We start from the raw sequence: 21,523 nt of genomic DNA on the forward strand, positions 1-21,523 counted from the left end.
TTTTTGTCTCCCTTGTTTAACTATCACTATAAGGTTCAAACACCAAGTTGCCAGGGCCTGGGCCGTGTGCAGTAGGAGCTTCATGCCACATGAGTGTCACTGAAGAACTCTGACACCAAGATGTGTGGTTGCCGTGGGTTGGTGTGAGTCAACCTTGACCAGGATCAGAGACACCAGCACTTAGTGCAGTCTCGTGCTATCAGGGACCCGCCTGCACTGCACTGAAAAAGAGACCCCACTAGTGTGTGCCAAAAATCAGAGTTCCCTAGAGTGTGCCAGGAGTCAGAGTCCCCCTGTGCCCATGCTGAGAATCGAATATCAGAGTCTGTGTTTCTTGGTGCGGCCTCCTACCGAAAATCAGGGTCTCTGTGTGCAAATGTGCCAACAATTGTGGTCACTGGCTCTTAGTGTGTGTGCACTGGGAATCAGGGATTCCAGGCACATGCATTGAGAAACAGAATCAAGTCACTGGTGCTCAGTGCTGCCTCTCTTGTGGAGAATCAGGATCTCCAGTCTGCTTGGGGGACCAGGTTGGACAGCTGCCCTGTGTCGGTAGGAGGTCCACTCCTGCACTGTGGAAAACAACTTTCGTGTGTACTGTACTTTGTACTTTCCCAGAGTCTAAAATTGGGTGGCTCTGCCCCCCTGTGTGAGCATGGGGTCTGGTCACATTGGTGCATGCTGAGGTAAACAGCCTCTCATTGTCCAGTAAGTCCTTTTTTTTTTTTAATCAAAATATCGGGATGACATTTAATATAATTATATAGATTTCAAGTATACAAGTCTTATGATACATCATCTGTATATTGCACTGTGTTTACCACCCAAAACTGTTTGTGTTTTAAAATTCTTAAATGACAAGGATCCAATAGTAAATAACTAAGGTTAAATAAGAGGTATCTACCCTTAATTTTGAAGAGTGCTACAAAAATAATAGCTTTATGACAAAAAACCCTTGAGAATACTGGCTGAATGGTACCTTTTAATGTTAAGAGATAAATTGTTTTATGTCTTCAGGATTCAGGTATTGAATTTGTGTTTGGCCTTTTCAGTTCTCCAGTAGTGAAATTTTCTTATCTGAGATTACTGTTTCTGGGGAAGTAATATAAAGTACATATAAAGTAACATGTAGCCCTAGCCGGTTTGACTCAGTGTATACAGCGTCGACCTGTGGACTCAAGGGTCCTGGGTTTAATTCTGGTCAAGGGCACATGCCTGGGTTGCAGGCTGGGTCCCCAGTAGGGGGCATGCAGGAGGCAGCCAATCAATGATTCCCTCTCATCATTGATGTTTGTATGTTTCTCTTCCTCTCCCTTCCTCTTTGAAATCAGTAAAAATATGTTTAAATAAAAAGAATAAGTAACATGCAATGAGCATATTTCTGGTTTGAAGAATAATTGTGGAATCAAAGTTTTTACTTCCCCTCTTCATTGTTTCACTTGTCATGAAGTCAGAATCAAAAACTACATTTATGTTCCAAGGAATGTAGTTTGTCAAAGGTTGTCATGTATAAACTTAAACTCTTATAACTGAGCAGGTAAATGCTGAAGGTGTTATTTGATGGTAATATCCTATGCAAATACTAGAAACAAAATATGTCTTTGATATGTTTCCTTAAACTAGTGTTTTTGTTTGTTTGTTTGTTTGTTTGTTTGTTTTTTACCAGGAGGAGAAAAGCAAAGAGTAGCAATTGCAAGAGCCATTTTGAAGGACCCTCAAGTTATTCTCTATGATGAAGCCACATCATCATTAGATTCAATTACTGAAGAGGTAAATGATGGTGAAAATATAAAACTCTTCAATTATCAATGCTTTAATTTGTCCTTGGAATTTTTAATAAAATAGCTATCTTCTGTTGTATTTTGAGTGAACGTCAATGGAAGGTGCTATAGAGCCATTTTTTCCCAGGTAGCAATTGTTGATAGTAAGAATGCCAGACTGCAATGAAAGATTACATTGTTCAGTTCATTTGCAAGTATGTCTTCTTTTGTAACTGTATTATATACCTTATGCTCCTATTGCATTGCCCTTGTGTTCTACAAAGCTGTAGAAATTCTCTAGTCCACTGGCAAAGGAAGAAAATTTTAGTTTTTCTGCTATTACCACTTAACATTCATTAAAACAATCATGTAAATGATTGTGATACAGTATACACCAGAAAGCCTTTCACTTGTCATGGAGCAACTCACTGAGGTGCAAACTGGCACACACAACCTGTGGTGCTGGTATCAAATTATATTTATTTCACAACAAATATTATGAAACTGATGTCATGGTACTATTACCCATAAGCTACATTAGACTTCATAACAACATATTTGTATTAAATACAAAAGTCTTAACAACAATGATAATTTCATGAATAAATCTCCTTAGTCTACATTGAAGATAGCTACCCTGTTTCCCCGAAAATAAGACAGTGTCTTATATTAATTTTTTCTCCCAAAGTTGTAGTAGGTCTTATTTTCAGGGGATGTCTTATCTTTCCATGCGCTAGGTCTTATTTTCGGGGGATGTCTTATTTTCGGGGAAACACGGTAGATGTATGTTATTTGTCAGTTTCTTACTTTCACCCCTTATTTACTTGAATATATAGTTAAAACCTAGTGTTGAAGGATAGGCCTAATTTCAGTTTTACAGTGTGTATGACATAATTTTTGCATATGGGAATTAAGTTCAGAGCACATTATTTGATTTGTCATGTGCTTAAAACAGTTTAATTTCTAAGTAAATTGTTCAGCATAAGGATTCATTACATTTGAAGGGAACCTTAAACAGGACAGACCCCATTCACAGGCAGAGTAGGAATCTATATATATAAAAGGCTAAACTACCGGACAACCGGCCGGTAGCTATGATGCGTGCTGACCACCAGGGGGCAGATGCTTAATGCAGGATATGCCCCCTGGTGGTCAGTGCGCTCTCATAGCAGAAGTGCCACTTAGCTGACAGATGGACACTAGACGCTGGGCTCATGGCTGGTGAGCGCAGCTGCGGCAGCGTGAGCCTCTTCCATGGACACTCCCCCTGCAGGAGCAGCATGGCACCCAGTCCGGGCTTGGGCTCCTCCCTGGCTTCCTGCCGCTTCCAGCACAACTTCGTGCTATGAAGGATCAACGCAGACAGCAGGCAGGAGCCCTAGCAGGTAAGGCCGGGCTGTGGCAGCACGGAGGTCCATTGATCCCCATAGACCAGGCCAAAGGACCCCACCAACACAAGTCTGTTTATAAAAACTTTATATCTAAAAATATTTCCTTCATGTTCATAACAAATTAAGAGTCTCAACAGTCATTATTTGAGCCATGTAGCTTTATCATGTCATGGAGCATAACTCATTAAGAGGTAGCAGAGAATCTTCCCCAAGGGAATGGGTTATCAACATATTTGGTCCTTTTTAATAGGCCCATAGAGCACATAAGAGTTTAATTTCTTGAGGATTAGGAAGTGGAGTCCCTACAGACATCACAATTTTCCTTAGAATTGGTCCTGCACTTTCTTTTCAGTCTGCAGTAGTAAAATATAAGTTCTTCTTTTCCTGGGTAACCATGCACTCTTGATAATTTTATTTCTTTAACAAATACAATGTTTAGAAATATCAATAGGAAGACATTTGATATATCTCCATCTCCCACATGCCTATTTCCATTTAGCTAGCTGTATTTAGACTGAGGTTTCCAATGTGTGTATATGTATGCAAAGTATATGTGTGTGTGTGTGTGTGTGTGTGTGTGTGTATACACACACACTTTGCGCGCGCACACACACACACACACACACACACACACACACACGCACTTTACAGGTTAAGTAAACAAAAATGTGTTTTCCAGAATGCATTAAGAAGTGAGAATTATCTTAAAAATAAGTTTCCTAAAGTTATATATACATGATTTTCTGTGTCCTTTTTGTCCTCTAAGTTTGAAGGTAAAGCAAATACGTGCCCGTTGAGTCTCATATTTTTCTCTTAATCTTTTTTTTTAAATTTCTTTGCATCTTACCATTTGAGTCCGTCCTTATTTCATTTTTGCACTCATTGACCAAATAAAAATAAACATCATATCTGGATATGCTCCTAATTATTCATCATTATGGTTTGTTTGTTTTTAAGTATAGAAAATATCCACCTTCTCCCAGATTAAAATTTACAGAAATATTGCTTATCTTAAAGCTAATTTTTCCAGGATAATGTGGTCATATTTACCTTCCCTTTTTAAAAAAATCGATTTTCCCCTTAGTTATTATTAGACTAGAGGCCCAGCTCATGAAATCGTGCAGGTAGGGTCCCGAGGGCCTAGCCTCCTGCAATCAGGGCCATCTTCTGTCCGTTCGCCAGTCCTCAGGCCTACGGGAAAGCGGGTGCTGGCTACTTCATCTCCATGCATGTGCGCTAGGTCAGCCAGTGATGGAACACACTTTGTGCTTGGGGCCGCTCACGCGGGTGCTGCCACTGCTGTTGCTGCTGGAGCTTGAGATGCTGACAGAAGCTGCAGGGCATGCCCGTGACCTACACGCCCCAGCATGAACCACCCTGAGTAGGCAGCGCATTCCATCAGCGGCTGGCTGACACACATGCATGGAGGTGAAGTCGCCGGTATCTGCTTTCCTACAGGCCTGAGTCCTCAAGCAGCTGGGGATGAGCTGGTGATCCCAACAGCCTGACAGCCAGCCCAGTCCTCCTGGCACCCACCCCAATTCTCCCATTCACCATCGCTGATCCATTGGAGCCTGCGGGCCTGGGACAGGGACCAAGAGATAGTTGTTCAGCCCACTCACCAGTCCCCAGTCCCACCCCGCCCGGCTGGGATGGAGGGACCGGCAGGTACTCAATGCACCTCATGGTGACCAGTCGTTTGGTCATCACGTTTGGACACTGGAGATATATATATATATTCAAATATTTGGTAGTAGTATAAAGTTTATGTAGTATAAAATTAATTGACATTTTATGTGTTCCTTTAGGGAATATATGGTTATTTTAATTTACATTTACCTAATCTTTTTTTCCCTCTTACTCTTGCTGCCAATCTTACAGACAATTCTTAGTGCCATGAGGAATGCAGTTAAACACAGAACTTCTATTTTCATTGCACACAGACTGTCAACAGTAGTTGATGCAGATGAAATCATAGTCTTGGACAAGGTAAGAAATTTAACTATAAAGTTTAGTATTTGAAGAACATTGTGAATTTTAACAAACATAAGTAAATGAAATAGTTTCTCTAATAGTTTTTCTCATGAGGAAAATAATAAAATGGACAGCCCACTGTCTCTCTTCTGTGAGAACTAATATAAAAGTGTACTGTCTAAATGTCATAGACAAATCAAAGTACTGCTATTGTGATTGGTGGATTTGAAATTTGTAATAGTTTCTCTTTTCTACTTTCTATAAGGACTTCTCCCCACCCCTGGTACATTATCTAACACTTTGTTTTTTCAACTTTTATGCAGCATTTTCTTTGATTATCTTCCCCTCCTAATAAATGAACCTTCAATTCTTTATCATTTTTGAAACCCTGAGTACTGGGAGTTAAGGAAGAAGAAACATTCTCATATACTTTCCATATTAAGTTACTGAGATAGAATTTTTCATGCCACTAAATGTTGTATATGATATTCTATGGTGAATATATTATTCCTTTTATAAGTTACCTGTGTATTGGGGACCCTAGGTTTTTTTGTTTATTTGTTCATCTCTGTACATTCATTAGAAAATAAAGTGATTTTCCCCATATGATTCAACCAGAATATCTTAAATGAAAAATTTTGTGGGTGTGCTTTATTATCTCTTTGATATTTAAGAATCTGAAATAAAATCTGCTGTTTTGTGCTTTTTTTTAAACTAAATTTTCCAATTGTATGCAGTTATGCAAATAAAGTCTTTTCTTATAAAATATTAGTACTTTAGCAGGCATGTGCTTACCTGCCTCATGACATAAGGTTCACAGTATTTATACAGTTATATTACAACATTGCTACTAGGAGTTTGGATTATAATTGGAAATAACTTATTAATGATTATGGCACCTGTATCTAAAATATCTTTGGGTTCATAATTTGATGGTTCTGTAATTGCATGATCGTGAAGATCAGACATTTTTATTTTCTAGTGAAACTTACTGTGACCTCATTTATTCTGTCAGCAGTCTCTTATAATATTAATGTTGAGTCTACATGAGAAATAGCATTCCCACTCTGGCCTATTAGCTCAGTGGTTAGAACATTGGCCTGTTCATCAAAGGTTTAAGATTTCAATTCCTGGTCAAGGGCAGGTGCCTGGGTTGTGGGTTCAGGAGGCAACCAATGGAAGTGTCTCTCACATCAATGTTTCTTTCTCTCCTCCTCACTCCCTCCCACTCCCTCTAAAAAATCAATGGAAAATATTCCTCGGGTGAGGATTAACAAAAACAAAGAAAGAAAAAGAATAGCATTCCTAAAACTCTTCCTCACCCTGTACAGCCTAGTGTTTACCCCTTCCCAGCCTTGGCAATAGGCTAGATTTTTGCTTGTCAGGAAATTTAGTCAGAGAGGCTCTGGACACATTAAAATTACCAAACAAATTAGCAATGAGGGGCTAGATTAAGTGGTAATCAAAACATAATTATAATTCAATTATAATCCAAACTCCTAGTAGCAATGTTGTAACCAACAAAACAAGACCACACAGACTGTCTTGTGCTACTGGCTCCCAGAACCTTGCCAACCAGTTGTTTATTTCTGCTATCATCACTCCTTCCCTCATCGTCAGATAATTGGAAGATTCTTCTCTGGAGAAAAAAAGGTAGCCTCAGAAAAAGAGATATTTGAATTTGAGGGCCTCAACAAAAAGACCAGCTACCCATGTAATCATCCTTCAGTGAAACCCAACAGTTGAAAAGGCTACTCCCAAGTCAGCTTTTTAAGGCACAACTGTTAATTATCAATGGATAATAAAGGAAGACCTCTTAAGACAAGCCAAAAAAAAAAAAAAAAAAAGTTGATTAAATAGCTTCTGCACAACGAATGGGAGATTTCATAGAGAAGGCTGAGAAACTGAGAGACTTTTTTGGGATCTGAGAACGATCTAGGATAGGAGGAATCTATGAGTGCTGTTGTTTTTATCTTCCTCCACTTGGATAATGCAGGCAGGAACTATATCTTTGTGCTCCAACTGACGCCTTAGTGCATTCCTATTCCCCCCAGCTGGAGCTTGATTCAGTGGGTCCAACAGGTTACAGTGTTACACACATTAGGCTACTGCTGTGTGTTCCCACAGGGCTGCCCTGCTATGACTGTTCCATAGGCAAAAAGCTGGAACAACAGGGAGCTACCATAGATGTGTGCATACTAGGCTGTTCTTCCCCTAACCTACTCTTTCTGGCCAGGCTACAACCAAGGTGCCACATACTCCAGTCCTGATTTGAACCAGCTTACCTAAACTAACAGTATATATAAAGGCCACTTTTTCAAGATTAGGAGAGATACCTATCACATCTGTGTTATAGGAACAAACAGAGAAAGTCAAAATAAGAAAGTAATATGCTCCAAATGAAGGAACAAGAGCAAAATCCAGAAAATTTTCCTAATGAAATGGAGATAACTAATTCCCATTATAAAGAATTCAAATAAATTACTATAAGGTTGCTCAACAAACTTGAGAGTACAATAGAGAAACTCAGAAAGAAGAGAGAAAATATAATAAAAAGCCAATGATAAAGAATACAATAACGGAAATGAAAAACCAATTAGAAGGAATTAACAGCAGACTTAATATAGAAGAACAGAGTAGTGATCTGGAGATAGAATAGTGAAAATTAGCCAATCAGGATAGTAAAAAGAAAAAAGGATTTTCAAAAACAAGGATAGTATAAGGGGCCTTTGTGACATCAAGCACTCTAGGGATACTACCCAAAGCAATCTACTGATTCATTGCTGTCCTTATTAAAATGTTAATGACATTCTTTTCAGAACCAGAACAATTAAATGGAACTATAAATGACCCCAAACAATCAATGCAATCTTGAGAAAGAAGAACAAAGTTGGAGATATTATGCTCCCTAGTTTGGAACTATATTATAAAACCATATTAATCAAAACAGTATGGCACTGGCACAAAAGCAGACACATCAATGGAACAGAATAGAGAACCCACAAATAAGCCCTCACTTATACAGTCAATCTTCGACAAATGGAAATGAATATCCAATGGAGAAAGGAGAGTCTTTCCAATAAGTAGTGTTGGGAAAACTAGATAGATACATGCAAAAAAATGAAACTGAATCCCTCTCTTACATCACATACAAAAGTAAACTCAGAATGGATTAAAGACTTATGTAAGACCTGAAACCATAAAACTTCTGGAATAAAACATAAGTAACAAACTATTTGACATCATCCATAGTCATATCTTTTTAGATACACCCCCTCGAGCAAGAGAAACAAAAGCAAAAATGAACAAATGGGATTTCATCAAACTAATAAAAAGCCACTGCACAGTGAAAGAAGCCATCAACAAGACAAAAAGGCGAGCTGATAAATGGGAAAAGATATATCCCATTAGAAGCTTATATAACCCCATAACAAAAAGAATCCAATAAAAATGTTTAGAAGGCATGTGGTAGTTCTCCAGTGAAGATATACAGATGGTCAACAGACATCAAAACATACTCAACATCACTAATGATTAGGGAGATGCAAATAAAAACCTCAATGATATATCACCTCACACCTGAAAATGGGTATTATCAAAAAGTCTATTAGCAAGTGTCGGCAAGGATTTGGAAAAAAGGTAACCCTTATACACTGTTGGTGTGATTATAAATTGTTGCAGCCATTAATGAAAACAGTATTAAGATTTCTCAAAAAAACCATAAAAACAGAATCATAATACAAATCAATAATTTCACTTCTACATTTTTATCCAAGGAAAACAAATACTAATTTGAAAAGATATATGCATCCCTGAGTTCATTTAGCATTATTTACAATAGCTAAAATATGGAAGCAACCTAGGTGTCCATCAATAGCTGAATAGATAAAGATGTGATCTTTAGTTAGAAGATGTATTTTTTCAGTTATTTTGCTAGTTGTATGACCTTTCTCTATGTTTCATTTGTTTTTGCTTTTTTTTTTTAGGGTAAAGTAGCTGAACGTGGTACCCATCATGGTTTGCTTGCTAATCCTGGAAGTATCTATTCAGAAATGTGGCATACGCAGAGCAGCCATGTGCAGAACCTTGATAACTCCAAATGGCATGCAAAGAAAGAAAATGTATCCAAAGAGGAGGAAAGGAAGAAACTACAAGAAGAAATTGTGAACAGTGTGAAAGGTTGTGGAAACTGTTCCTGCTAAGTCACATGAGAGATTTCCTTTTTTTTTTGACTATACATTTGCACTGAAGCAAAATTGTTTCATTAAAAATTATATATTCCCATTATCCATACTCCTTTAGATAAGATTTATTTGAAAGTGGATTTGAGTTTTATGTCTTTTACAATTTTTTTAACTATATTTAGCCCCAAATTATTTTCTTGTTATTGCCTTCATTTTGCTCAAATCATTATTTTTGTTACTATTTGACTTTATCCCATTTCCATTTTTGAGGCCTGATAGCCATTTGATGATATTCACAACCAGATTAATCAGATTGGTTTCCAAATTTTTAGTTTTTAAAACCTCCTTTATGCTGATAATTTAGGTGGAAAATGTCTGTTGTTTTTTAATTTAAAAAAGAGGACAGTAAGGTTCATTGTTTTTCTTTTCTGCAACCTCCATTGAAATACTTCTATAATAGATATCTCTACTTATATTTTTAAAGTGTTTCCCACTATAACCTTTTTGAGGAAAAATTCAGTTCTTGTGTCAGTTAATATAGAATATTCTTCATCATTAACCAGCATTATAACTATCATCTAGTGGTGAGAATTTTATTTTTTTTCCCACCAAAATAAGATATTGCTTTTGTTTTGGACCAAAATTTATATATTTCTCCTTAAAGACTAGAAAACCCTGATGTAATTTGATAATTTGCCATACTGGCAGTAATAGCCTCAGAAATTAATAGCTTTTTCTGTTTCCACCTTAAATATACTGCTTTTGTTATCCGAAGTTACACAAAGAAACAAATAAATGAGATATGTGTATGCATGTGTGTGTGCACACGCTCACACATAAATATAGCATCATCCATTTAAAACATTTTCAGAGACCTTTAGATAAATAGGAGAAGGTTAGATGAACATGACTCTAATCTCTATTGACACTTCAGAGTTACTTTATTTCAATGTCTCCACTTTTTCAGTAATTTAATGAATTCCTTTAAGCTTGATTTAATAGGAGGAGCCAAAATGAAATATACAAGTTTTACCTGCTGGAAATAATTAATAAAATGTTGATATATGTTCACTGAGAAATCTCTTCTCTCTTATAATTTGAATTTTCTTTCATTTGTTTGGTAGTAATCATTCAATTTAAGAAACTGTATTTCATGACCAACCACATGACTACATTAAGAGCCTTTATTTATCAGAAAAGGTTTTAAAGTACTTATATTGGTTTATGGTTAGTGTGTTTTAAATGATAATTTGGGGTGGGTGAGACTAATGTTTCCTTATTTTATATATTCATTTGTGGGTGGATACTTGTCTAATTTGAATATCCAGTTTTGTTATATGAAGGCAATTTGATAAGTAGCTTGCAACCAGTATTTCACGGCTAGTCTTTGACACTAGACTAAGTGATGCAGGATCTTGCTTTTGGTGTTGTAGTTAATACTGAGATGCATAATAAACTGAAAAATGGGGATAGGAATGAACATTTCTTAATCTGAAGCCACAGACATTATTATTCTTCTGAAGGAAAAAAAAGCAATTCCTTTGAACAAATCAGCTGTATTACTAGAAATGTGCTTAATCTAGATAGAAATTTTGCTTCTGTTAACTCCTTCTATATATTTCTAATGATGCTGATGGAAAAGATTTAGCTTAGCTGTATAATCAAGCAGGTAAGATTGAAGTAGCCATTAGAATTACTCATTTTGAGTGTGAATAGTGAGATTCAAAGTAAGTGATTCTGCAGTTTGTGAAACATTTAGTCAAAGAAAAATAGGAATGTTTTTAGGTTGGGTGCAATTTCCCCAGAAAGGGATTTGAAGCACTATTTTTCCATGTGATTGGAAGTGGTTTTTAAACCATTGGGTCATTGTGGTCATTAACCAATATTTTCAGCTAATAAAAAGTTACCCAAAACGCACATATTTTGTAGGGGTCATAACTAAGTCTTAAATATTTTTCTCTTCATCATATTAAGGTGATTCCTTACAGTGAAATAATAGACTAATCAAAATGAAAGGGAAGCTTTCTAGGATCATTCAGAAGAAATGACTAGAAAAAAAGGGTTTTACTATAATTACATTACAATATTACATAAGTTATAAATTTTACAAATCAGTACTGCAACATAGCTTTTTAAAAAATATATTTTATTGATTTCAGAGAGGAAGGAGAGAGAGATAGAAACATCAATGATGAGAGCAAATTATTGATTGGCTGCTTCCACCTGGGAATTGAGCCTAGTTCCTGGGCATGTGCCCTGACATGGAATCTAACCGTGACCTCCTGATTCATAGTTTGATGCTTAACCACTAAGCCACTCTGGCTGGGCTGCAACATAGTTTTTTATGTATTGGGATAATTTGGAGTTTTGAAAAATAGGCTCTTAAAATGGAGCATGATGATAGGGTTTACCTCATCCTGTTATTTTAAACATTTACTTTGTAAGGGAATTCCAGTTTACAAAAATTAAATTGAAACTGAGGTAATTTGGGATCATAAACAATGGGCCAGATGTTTTCTTGAAGGTTTTTAACATAGAAATAACTTGGTGAGCAGATGAGCTCATTTGGAAATTGAGAGTCATTTCTTAGAATCAGAAAGAAATCTTAGCATTTGGACAAGGTCACAGTATGTATTTACTTTTCTTTAGGGATTTGTACCTTTTATATACCCTAAGATAAATATTTTGCCTTTTCCTTTAGATGCTGATAAAGCTCAGTTTGTAGATATGTATAGTTCAAAATATATTTTACTTTAAAAACAAGGTAGTTCAAGATTATGTAATTCCTTGTTTCGGATCACTTTGGCCATACTGCCATATATCCTAATTGCTGGCTGTGTCAGTGAGTAGCACTTTTGCCAATGTATATTCCAATTCTCCAACCTTGTAGCTTTATCATGGGACTTTAGTTGCAAGCATTTGAATGTAATGGCAGCTTTCTTCTCTCTGCTTTAAGTATGTAGATTTTGAATGTAAATGGTATTAAGTGACAATATTAAGTCAAAAAAGCTGCTTGAAACGGATTAGTTAAGACCACATTAGTTTAAGAGTATCGAGAGACCCTTAATGACAGTTTGCTCTTACAGCAGTATGTACAGATAGTCAGCAGTGGTGTCAGAGTAAGTGGATGCTGTAGGGACATGTTTCCAGGAACAAACTGGTATTACGACTAAAATACAGAAAAACTTCTGTAATAATCAATAGAAAGCTCACATGACAGAACCCTGAAACCTGAGGACTGAAAGTGGAGACTGCATAGAGACTAGTAAAAGATACTAAGGCGCAGAAGGGCTAGATGGACACCTATAGACAGCAACTGAAGCCTCAGAAACATGTCTCAGATGTGGGGGTTGCCATTGAAAACTCTGAGATCTAAACCCCAAGCTGGGATCCCAGAAGAGCACCAAAACTGAGGAGGGTCCCCAGCTAACATCTGGCTGTAAACAGTAGCAGGGTGCTGTCTGCTAGAGAGTAACAGCTGAAAATTTGGACACACTTTTAAAGGGCCAATGCACAAAATTCCCTCTAGAGCACATGTGTCAAACACAAGGCCCGCGGGCCAAATCCAGCCCGCCAGGCCTTGCAATGTGGCCCGCACCGCGCTGTCATCACTGCACTCCGCTGTCAGTTTATGACATTGTCAGTTTATGACTGTTCAGTAAACCATTCGGCCCGCGATTTAGGCTGGATTTTAGATTTTGGCCCCTTCTCTGATTGAGTTCGACCCCCCTACTCTAGAGCCACCTACCTTGTTCTCAGGCAGAGGGAGCATGAAGTGGACTGGAGTTTTGAAAACAGAAGCTTGAACTGGGGACTTGGGGGATAGAGCTAAGGAGGCAGACACCCCAAGTCTCTTGGGCTAAGTCATTCCCTCAGTAGAGGACATCTTTCCCACATACACATTTGCCTTGCCTGGGGGTAAGGCAGTTGACACACCCTATTGGGAAACACCTTGCCCTGAGGCCACTTAAGAGATTAAAAGTAACAATTATCCTCCAGGCAGAAGCTATTTCACTGACCTAGAAAAAACTCTTCAAAAGTTCATTTGGAGCAACAAAAGACCCTGAATAGCCACAGCAATCCAGAGAAAGAAGAGTAAAGTAGAGGGATCTCAATACCAGATTTCAAGCTGTATTACAAAGCCACTGTTCTCAAAACAGCCTGGAACTGGCACAAGAACAGACATACAGATCAATGGAATAGAATTGAGAAGCCAGATATCAACCCAAATCACTATGCTCAGTTAATATTTGACAAACATACAATGGAGTCAAGACAGTCTCTTCAATAAATGGTTTTGGGAAAATTGGACAGATACATGCAAAGGAATGAAACTGGATCACCAACTTACACCATACACAAAAATAAACTCAAAATGGATACAGGACTTAAACATAAGACGGGAAACCATAAAAATACTAAAGGCATCCACAGGCAGCAAAATCTCAGACATATGCCAAAAGAACTTCTTCACTGATACTGCCACTAGGGCAATGCAAGCTAAAGAGAAAATAAACAAATGGGACTACATAAAAATAAAAAGCTTTTTTACAGCAAAGGACACCATCAACAAAACAACAAGAAAGCCCTCTGTATGAAAGAACATATTTGCAAATGTTATCACTGATAAAGGTTTAATCTCCAACATCTACAGACAGCTTATACAACTTAATAAAAGGAAGATAAATGACCCAATTAAAAAATGGGCAATGGATCTAAATAGAATCTTCTCAAAAGAAGACAGAAGGAAGGCCAAGAGACACATGAAAACATGCTCAAAGTCGCTAATTATCCGAGAGATGCAAATCAAAGCAACAATGCGGTACCATCTCACACCTGTCAGAATGGTCAACATCAACAAATCAACAAACGACAAGTGTTTGCGAGGTTTCGGAGAAGAAGGAACCCTCGTGCACTGCTGGCGGTAATGCAGACTGGTGCAACCACGGTGGAGAACAGTATGGAGTTTCCTCAAAAAACTGAAAATGGAACTCCCATTTGACCCAGTAATCCCACTTCTAGGAATATAACCCAAGAAGCTAGAAACATCAATCAGAAAGGATATATGCACCCCTATGTTCATAGCAGCATAATTTACAATAGCCAGAATTTGGAAACAGCCTAGGTGCCCGTCAGCAGCTGATTGGATCCAAAAACCATGGTACATTTACACAATGGAATATTATACTGCCATAAAAACATAAAAAATTCTCATTGTTTGCAGCAATCTGGATGGAATTGGAGAACATCATGCTGAGTGAAACAAGCCAGTCAATGAAAGAGAGACACCACATGACCTCACTTATTTATGGATGATAAAGAACATTATAAACTGAAGAACCAAAAGATAGATATAGAGACAGTAAAGCAACAAGCAGACTGTCAAATTACAGCGGGGAGGTTGGGGAGATCTGGGGGAGATAAGAGATCAACCGAAGGACTTGTATACATGCATATAAGTACAATACAACCAATGGACACAAAACTCTGGGGAGGGAGGGTATGTATGGGAGGGGGGGCATTGGTATATGTACAAAAATAATAATTTAATAAAAAATATATATTAAAAAAAAGAAAACTGTAAAACACAGGAGGAGAGCCTAAGGCAACATTAGACCAATAGGAAACAAGAAAAATACATCTGCATAACAGTGGTAACATAAGGAGAGGAAACTGAGCAAGGAATAGAAAATCTGAAGAAATAATGACAGAAAAATCCCCTGTTATCTGGAAGAAAAAACTCCCAAGAAGCTCGAAGAGTCTCAAACAAGATGAACCACAAAAGATCGACATCAAGAGACATTATAATTAAATTGGCAAACACCAATGACAAAGTAAGAATCTTAAAATATATTTTATTGCTTTTTTTAGAGAGGAAGGGACAAGGATGGAGTTAGAAACATTGATCAGCTGCCTCCTGTACACTTCCTATTGGGTATATGCCCACAACCAAGATACATGTCCTTGACCAGAATCAAACCTGGGTCCCTTGAGTCCGCAGGCCAACACTCTATCCCAGTGTTTTTCAACCTTTTTTGGGCAAAGGCACACTTGTTTCATGAAAAAAATCACGAGGCACACCACCATTAGAAAATGTTAAAAAATTTAACTCTGTGCCTATATTGACTATATATAAAGTAATTCTCTTGAATAGGAATCAAATAAACACAAAGAAAGTATTTTATAATTACTTTATTATGAAATATTAAGTAAACAAAATAGTGAAAAATTATAAAATTCTTGTCTTGTCTGCACCTACGGCACACCAGGCAACATCTCGCGGCACACTAGTGTGCCGCGGAACAACAGTTGAAAAACGCTGCTCTATCCACTGTGCCAAACTGGTTAGGCAACAAAGTAATAACCTGAAAGGCTGCCAGTGAGAGAAAGAAAGTTACCTACAAAGGATCTCCCATCAGACTACTGACTGATTTTGCTACAGAAACACATCAGACCAGAAGGGAATGGAATAAAATGTACAAAGTCATGGAAAGCAAGGGTCTGAATCCAAGAATACTGTACCCAGCAAAGCTATCAATCAAAATTGAGTGTGAAATCAGGTCTTTCACAGACAAAAAAGGACTAAGGGAGTTTATTACCACCAAACTAGCAATGTAAAAAGTGCTAAATGGTCTGCTGTAAAAAGAAGAAATAGGAAGGGAAGAAGGAACACAGCCATAAAGAATAAAAATGGTGACAAACAAGTACCTATCAATAATAACTTTAAATGTAAATGGATTAAGTTCCCCAATCAAAAGACATAGGGTAGCTTAGTGGATAAGAAAACATGACCCATATATCTACTGTCTACAGGAGGCCCACCTCAGAAAAAGAAGACACATATACAGATGGTGAAGGGATGGAAAAGGTTTTTCAGGCAAATGGAAATGGAAAAAAAAACCAACCCTCCCCCCAAAAACAAAAAACAAAAAAAACCTGGGGTACCAGTACTTATATCCAACAAATTGGACCTCAAAGCAAAGGCCATAACAAGAGAGAAGGAAGTCCTTTTCATAATACTAAAGGGAGCAATTCAACAAGAAGATATAACTCTGGTAAACATATATCCACCCAATATAGGTGCACCCAAACATAAGAAAAACTTCTGGAGGATATATCAAGGGAGAGATTGACAGCAATACAGTCATACCCTGTTTCCCCCAAAATAAGACAGTGTCTTATATAATTTTTTGCTCCCAAAGATGCACTAGGTCTTATTTTCAGGGGATGTCATTTTTTTCATGAAGAAAAATATGGTACACATTTATTGTTAAATGAATATAAAGGAAATTTACTACCTGTATACAGTACGGTAGTATGGTAGTTGTCAAACCAGACAAACTGTGAATCCTACAGTATCAAAAATTTACTCATTTATTCAATGACGATCATGTCATCATCTTCTGGAACATCATCATAATAATCCAATTCCTGAATTTCCTGGTGAATTTCTTGTGACTTCTAGGGGGAGGGGGGCTTATTTTTGGGGGGATGCCTTATATTTCACTCAGAAGGAAACCTGTAAGTAGGTCTTATTTTCGGAGGATGTCTTATTTTCAGGGAAACACGGTACTAGGGGACTTTAATATTCCACTAACACTCTGGACAAATCCTCTAAAAAATAAGCAAAGAAACATAAATCCTAAATGACTCACTAGATCTGATGGAATTAATTGACATCTTTAGAACATTCCACCCCAAAGCCACAGAATATATACACAAGTGCACATTGGTCTTCTTCAAAGATAGACCACATATTGAGGCACAGGCTGAGTCTCTTCAAATTGAAGAAGATACAAATCATATCAAGAATCTTCTCAGATCACAATGGCATAAAATTAGAACCAGGGTAATGAAGAAGCAAAGATAGAGCACCCAAATAAACAAAATCAGAAATGAAAGAGGCCCAACTGATGCCACAGAAATACAAACAATTATGAAAAAATGCTATGAACAACTGTATTCCAACAAAATGGACAACCTAGATAAAATGGAACTATTCTTAGAAAAACACAAGCTCCTGAGGAACTCATCAGCATCACCACCCAGACAGGCCTTGGACACTGCCCTTGACCCTGCAACCAAATCCTGCCAAATCCTGCTGCCCTACCTGCAGACCCAGGGACCCTGAGACCTCCACCTCCAAAGGTGCACTGCTCTGGTAGCAGTAAGTGTGACTTCCCCCTTCCCCGCGGCAGACCTCCAGACACCACATTCACGTGTTTCCAGTGCACAGATTTCCAGGGCACACCACTCCATAGGCAACTTTTGGGAGCTACTGTGAGTCCTCTCTGGGTGTGATTTTGTACAGACAAGGGCATGCTGCCCCAGAGTAGAAATTCTGAATTTCCTCTTCCTGAATAACTGCCCATAGACAACCTAGCTGCGCAATTTTAGTGCCAGGGACCACCAGAGTGCATCAGAGCTCTGTGATGGCAAAGGCACTGCCACAGTCATGCATTGGCAAAGGCACTGCCACAGTCATGCATTTCCAAAGAGCAGGCCCTCTGAGCCCATCTGTCCACAGGGTGCTCTGGGGAGCCACTGTGATTCCAGGTTGTGTGCGATCTTGGAAAAACAGAGATGCACTCCCCCAGCAGTAGAAATTCTGAATTCACTCATCCTGGACACCTGCCCACAGATGCCTCAATTATGCAGCTTCAGTGCCAGGGCCCTTCAGAGTGCATCAGTGCATTGCACTGGCAAACACACCATGGGTGCCCCTGTGATCCACGACTTGGAACGCTCTCCTAGCCAACCACAGGTGCAGCAACAAAAATTGAGTATTCCCACTACACAGATACAGAACTCTGGACACAACAGTCACATGCTCTTCCAGTGCACAGGCCTCCCAAGCCAACCACTCCACAAGCAGCCCTTGGGCACTGTTCTGAACCCCTGCTGGGCATGCACTTATACAAACACTCTTTTGGGCTGTATAAATGCTGAATTCCCTCTTTTGGGATACCTGCCAACAGACACTGAAATCCCATGTCTTCAGGGCCAGGGCCCTTCAGAGTGTAAATACACCCTGTTGGCAAATGCAACACGGGTGCCCATTTGAGTTGGAACTGGGGGCGTATGTATCCAACCACAGAAGCAGCAGCAAAAGTTGAGTCTGTCCGCCTCAAAACTACAGAACTCTGGACACCACAGTCATGCCTTTCCAGAATGGGGGCCCTCTGAACTCCACCACCCCAACAGACAGTTCCATGGTGCCACTGTAAATCCCATGGGCATGCATGATTTTAACCAAGGGCACAAAACAGCAAAAAATGGGACACCTCCCTGCACAGCTGCTAACTTCTAGACACCGCAGTTGCACCTTTCCTGCTTGAAGGCCTACATCAAGAGAACCCAAATAGCTCAGATAGGGAGCTAAGCTAGATTACCAGGCCCAGGACACCTGAGAGATCACACCAGTACCAACATCCCTAAAAGAACTGGGGATCAAAGTAAACTAATCTACAATTAAGACATTATAGCAAAACTTGGGAAGACAAAAAAGCAATCCCCCCAACACAGAAAAAGAGGAATCACCAGAAATAGAGTTAAATGAAATTGAGGCTAGTAACATATCTGAGAAAGAACTCAGAGTAATGGTTACAAGGATGCTCAAATGGCTGGATGACAAATACCCACAACACAATGAGAATTATAATAGCTGAATGAGAATATTACCAACATGAAAAGGAACCAAGAGGAAATGAAGAACAACATAACTGCAATTAACAACATAGTAGACTAGAAGAGACTGAGGACCGCATTAGCAAATTAGAAGACAACATAGGAAAAAAACACACAAGCACAGCAATAACTGGAAAGAAAAATTTAAAAAGCAAGAGGAGAGCCTAAGGAAGCTTTGGGACAACACAAAACAAAGACATTCGCAGAAAAGGGATACCAAGAGGAGAGGAAGAGAAACAATGAATAGAAAACCTGTTTGAAGAAATAATGACAAAAAACATTCCTAATATTGGCAAGAAAAAAAACTATTGCAAGTCTAAGAATCTCATAGAGTCCCAAACAAGGTGAACCCAAAATACCTACACCAAGACACATAATTTTTAAAAAATTTTTTATTAAGGTATTATATATGTACATATATTACCATGCCCCCTCCACTCCCATACATGCCCTCCCTCCCCAGAGTTTTTCGTCCATTGGTTATGCTTATATGCATGCATACAAGTCCTTCGGTTGATCTCTTATCTCCCCCAACACATCATAATTAAATTAGCAAACACCAATGACAAAGTAAAAATCTTAAAGGCTGCCAGAGAGAGACAGAAAGTTACCTACAAGGTATCTCCTATTGGAATATCAACTGATTTCTCAATAGAATCACACCAGGCCAGAAGGGAATAGAATGAAATACACTAAGTGATGCGAAGCAAGGGATTGAATCCAACAGTACTATACCTAGCAAGGCTATCATTCAAAATTGAAGGTGGAATCAGGAGCTTCACATATAAAAAAGGGCTAAGAGAGTTCATTACCACTAAGCCAGCAATGCAAGAAATGTTAAAGGAACTGCTGTAAAAGGAAGAAACAGAAAGGCAAGAAGAAACACAAACACTGAGAATAAAAATGAACAGAAAGAAGTACTTACCAATAATAACATTGAATGTAAATGAATTAAATGTTCCAATAAAAAGACACAGGGTAGCTGAATGGATAAGAAAACATAAACCATATATTTGCTGTCTCCAAGATACCCACCTCAAAACAAAGGATTCACACAGACTGAAAGTGAAGAGATGGAAAAAATGTTCAGGCAAATGGAAATGAGAAAAAAGCTGGGGTTCCAATACTTATTTCTGGCAAAGTAGACCTCAAAGTAAAGGCCATAACAAGAGAAAAGGAAGGCCACTGCATAATACTACAGGGAGCAATTCAACAAGAAGATATAACTTTGGTAAACATATATCCACCAATACAGGAGAACCCAAACACATAAAACTACTTCTGGAAGATATCAAGGGAAAGATCAATAGCAATACAGTCATAGTAGGGGGTTTTAATACTCCACTGACACCACTAGATAAAACCTCTAAACAAAAAATCAGCAAAGAAATATAAATCCTTAATGCCTCACTAGGTAAGATGAATTTAATTGACATATTCAGAATATTTCACCCCAAAGTTAAAAAATGTACATTTTGCCAGTGCACAAGGGATCTTTTCAAAGATAGACCACATATTAGGACATTGGCAAAGTCTCTTCAAATTCAAAAGGGTAGAAAACAAGTATATTCGATATATATAGGAGAGAATCCAAGATGGCTGCTCGGGTAGGCAACTAGCCGCAGCCGCACACAACAATTTTAATAAAATACAACTAAAATATAAAATGGACATTACCCAGAACTACAGGAAAGTCGACTGACTGGAAATCCTACAACAAGAAGCAAGGAGAAAACCAGAAGGAAGCACGGAGGAGCTGTAAAAGCCCAAGGTACGGAGACACGCGGCGCGCGAGAAGAGGACGGAGCTGGAGAGGAGGGAGGCCGAGTGCCTGGCGGGCGTTCCCTAGCGAAAAGGAGATAAAACTCCGACTGTGCTGGGCCCCTGACTGCTCTGAACCCCCGTTCTGGGCCAGACCCCGGGGACTCAGGCTCAGCCAGAGGGAGCTGGGCTGTAAGTCGGAACCCGGGGAAGCGGAGAAAGGAGGTCCCGGAGGCGCGCACACTGCCCCCAGAGAAGGGATGGTCGGCTGTGCCGCGGGATTGCCCTGACGGGAAGGAGACTGGGGCTCCAGACTGCTGTGAACGCCACCTCCAACTCCACTTCCAACTGAACTGAACCCCAATACCGGGCTCATTGTGGGAGAGCATAGACTGTTTGGCAGCAGGCGAAAATCGAGGGCACCTTTCTCTCAGAGGCGCCGGCAGCGAGCACTGAAGGACCCGCATAGGGCGGGGCTGACGGAAGCCAAAGCTGCAGGCTCCACCCTGAAACCCCGCCCCATCTGTAACTGCGAAATGCGACAACAAAATAGATCACAAACGAAAGAAATGGAGGACAAAAAGCGTCTGGATATAGAGTTCAAATCTACGCTTATAAGGTTTTTCAAGAATTTCCTAGAAAAGATGGATAAGGCCTATGAGGATATGAAAAGAGACCATCAAGAAATGATAAGGGAACAACAAGAAATAAAAAATACATTGTCTGAAATAAAAAATATTCTACAGAGTCCTAAAAACAGAAGGGA

The 21,523-nt window shown here is 38.8% G+C and overlaps 1 protein-coding gene across 1 annotated transcript in view; it reads left to right on the forward strand.

Annotated features, from left to right (window-relative positions):
• The window catches only part of ABCB7 (ATP binding cassette subfamily B member 7), a 136,472-nt gene extending 126,080 nt beyond the window's left edge, over window positions 1-10,392 (forward strand). Inside the window, exons 13-15 of the mRNA XM_084869567.1 lie at window positions 1,667-1,770; window positions 5,033-5,140; window positions 9,112-10,392. Coding sequence (XP_084725693.1) covers window positions 1,667-1,770; window positions 5,033-5,140; window positions 9,112-9,327 — 428 coding nt within the window. The 3' untranslated portion in view covers window positions 9,328-10,392. The remainder of the gene's footprint in view (window positions 1-1,666; window positions 1,771-5,032; window positions 5,141-9,111) is intronic.
• Window positions 10,393-21,523: the final 11,131 nt, after the last annotated feature.

Source organism: Pipistrellus hanaki (genome assembly GCF_964339955.1).
Source record: "Pipistrellus hanaki genome assembly, chromosome: X".
NCBI classification, from domain to species: domain Eukaryota; kingdom Metazoa; phylum Chordata; class Mammalia; order Chiroptera; family Vespertilionidae; genus Pipistrellus; species Pipistrellus hanaki.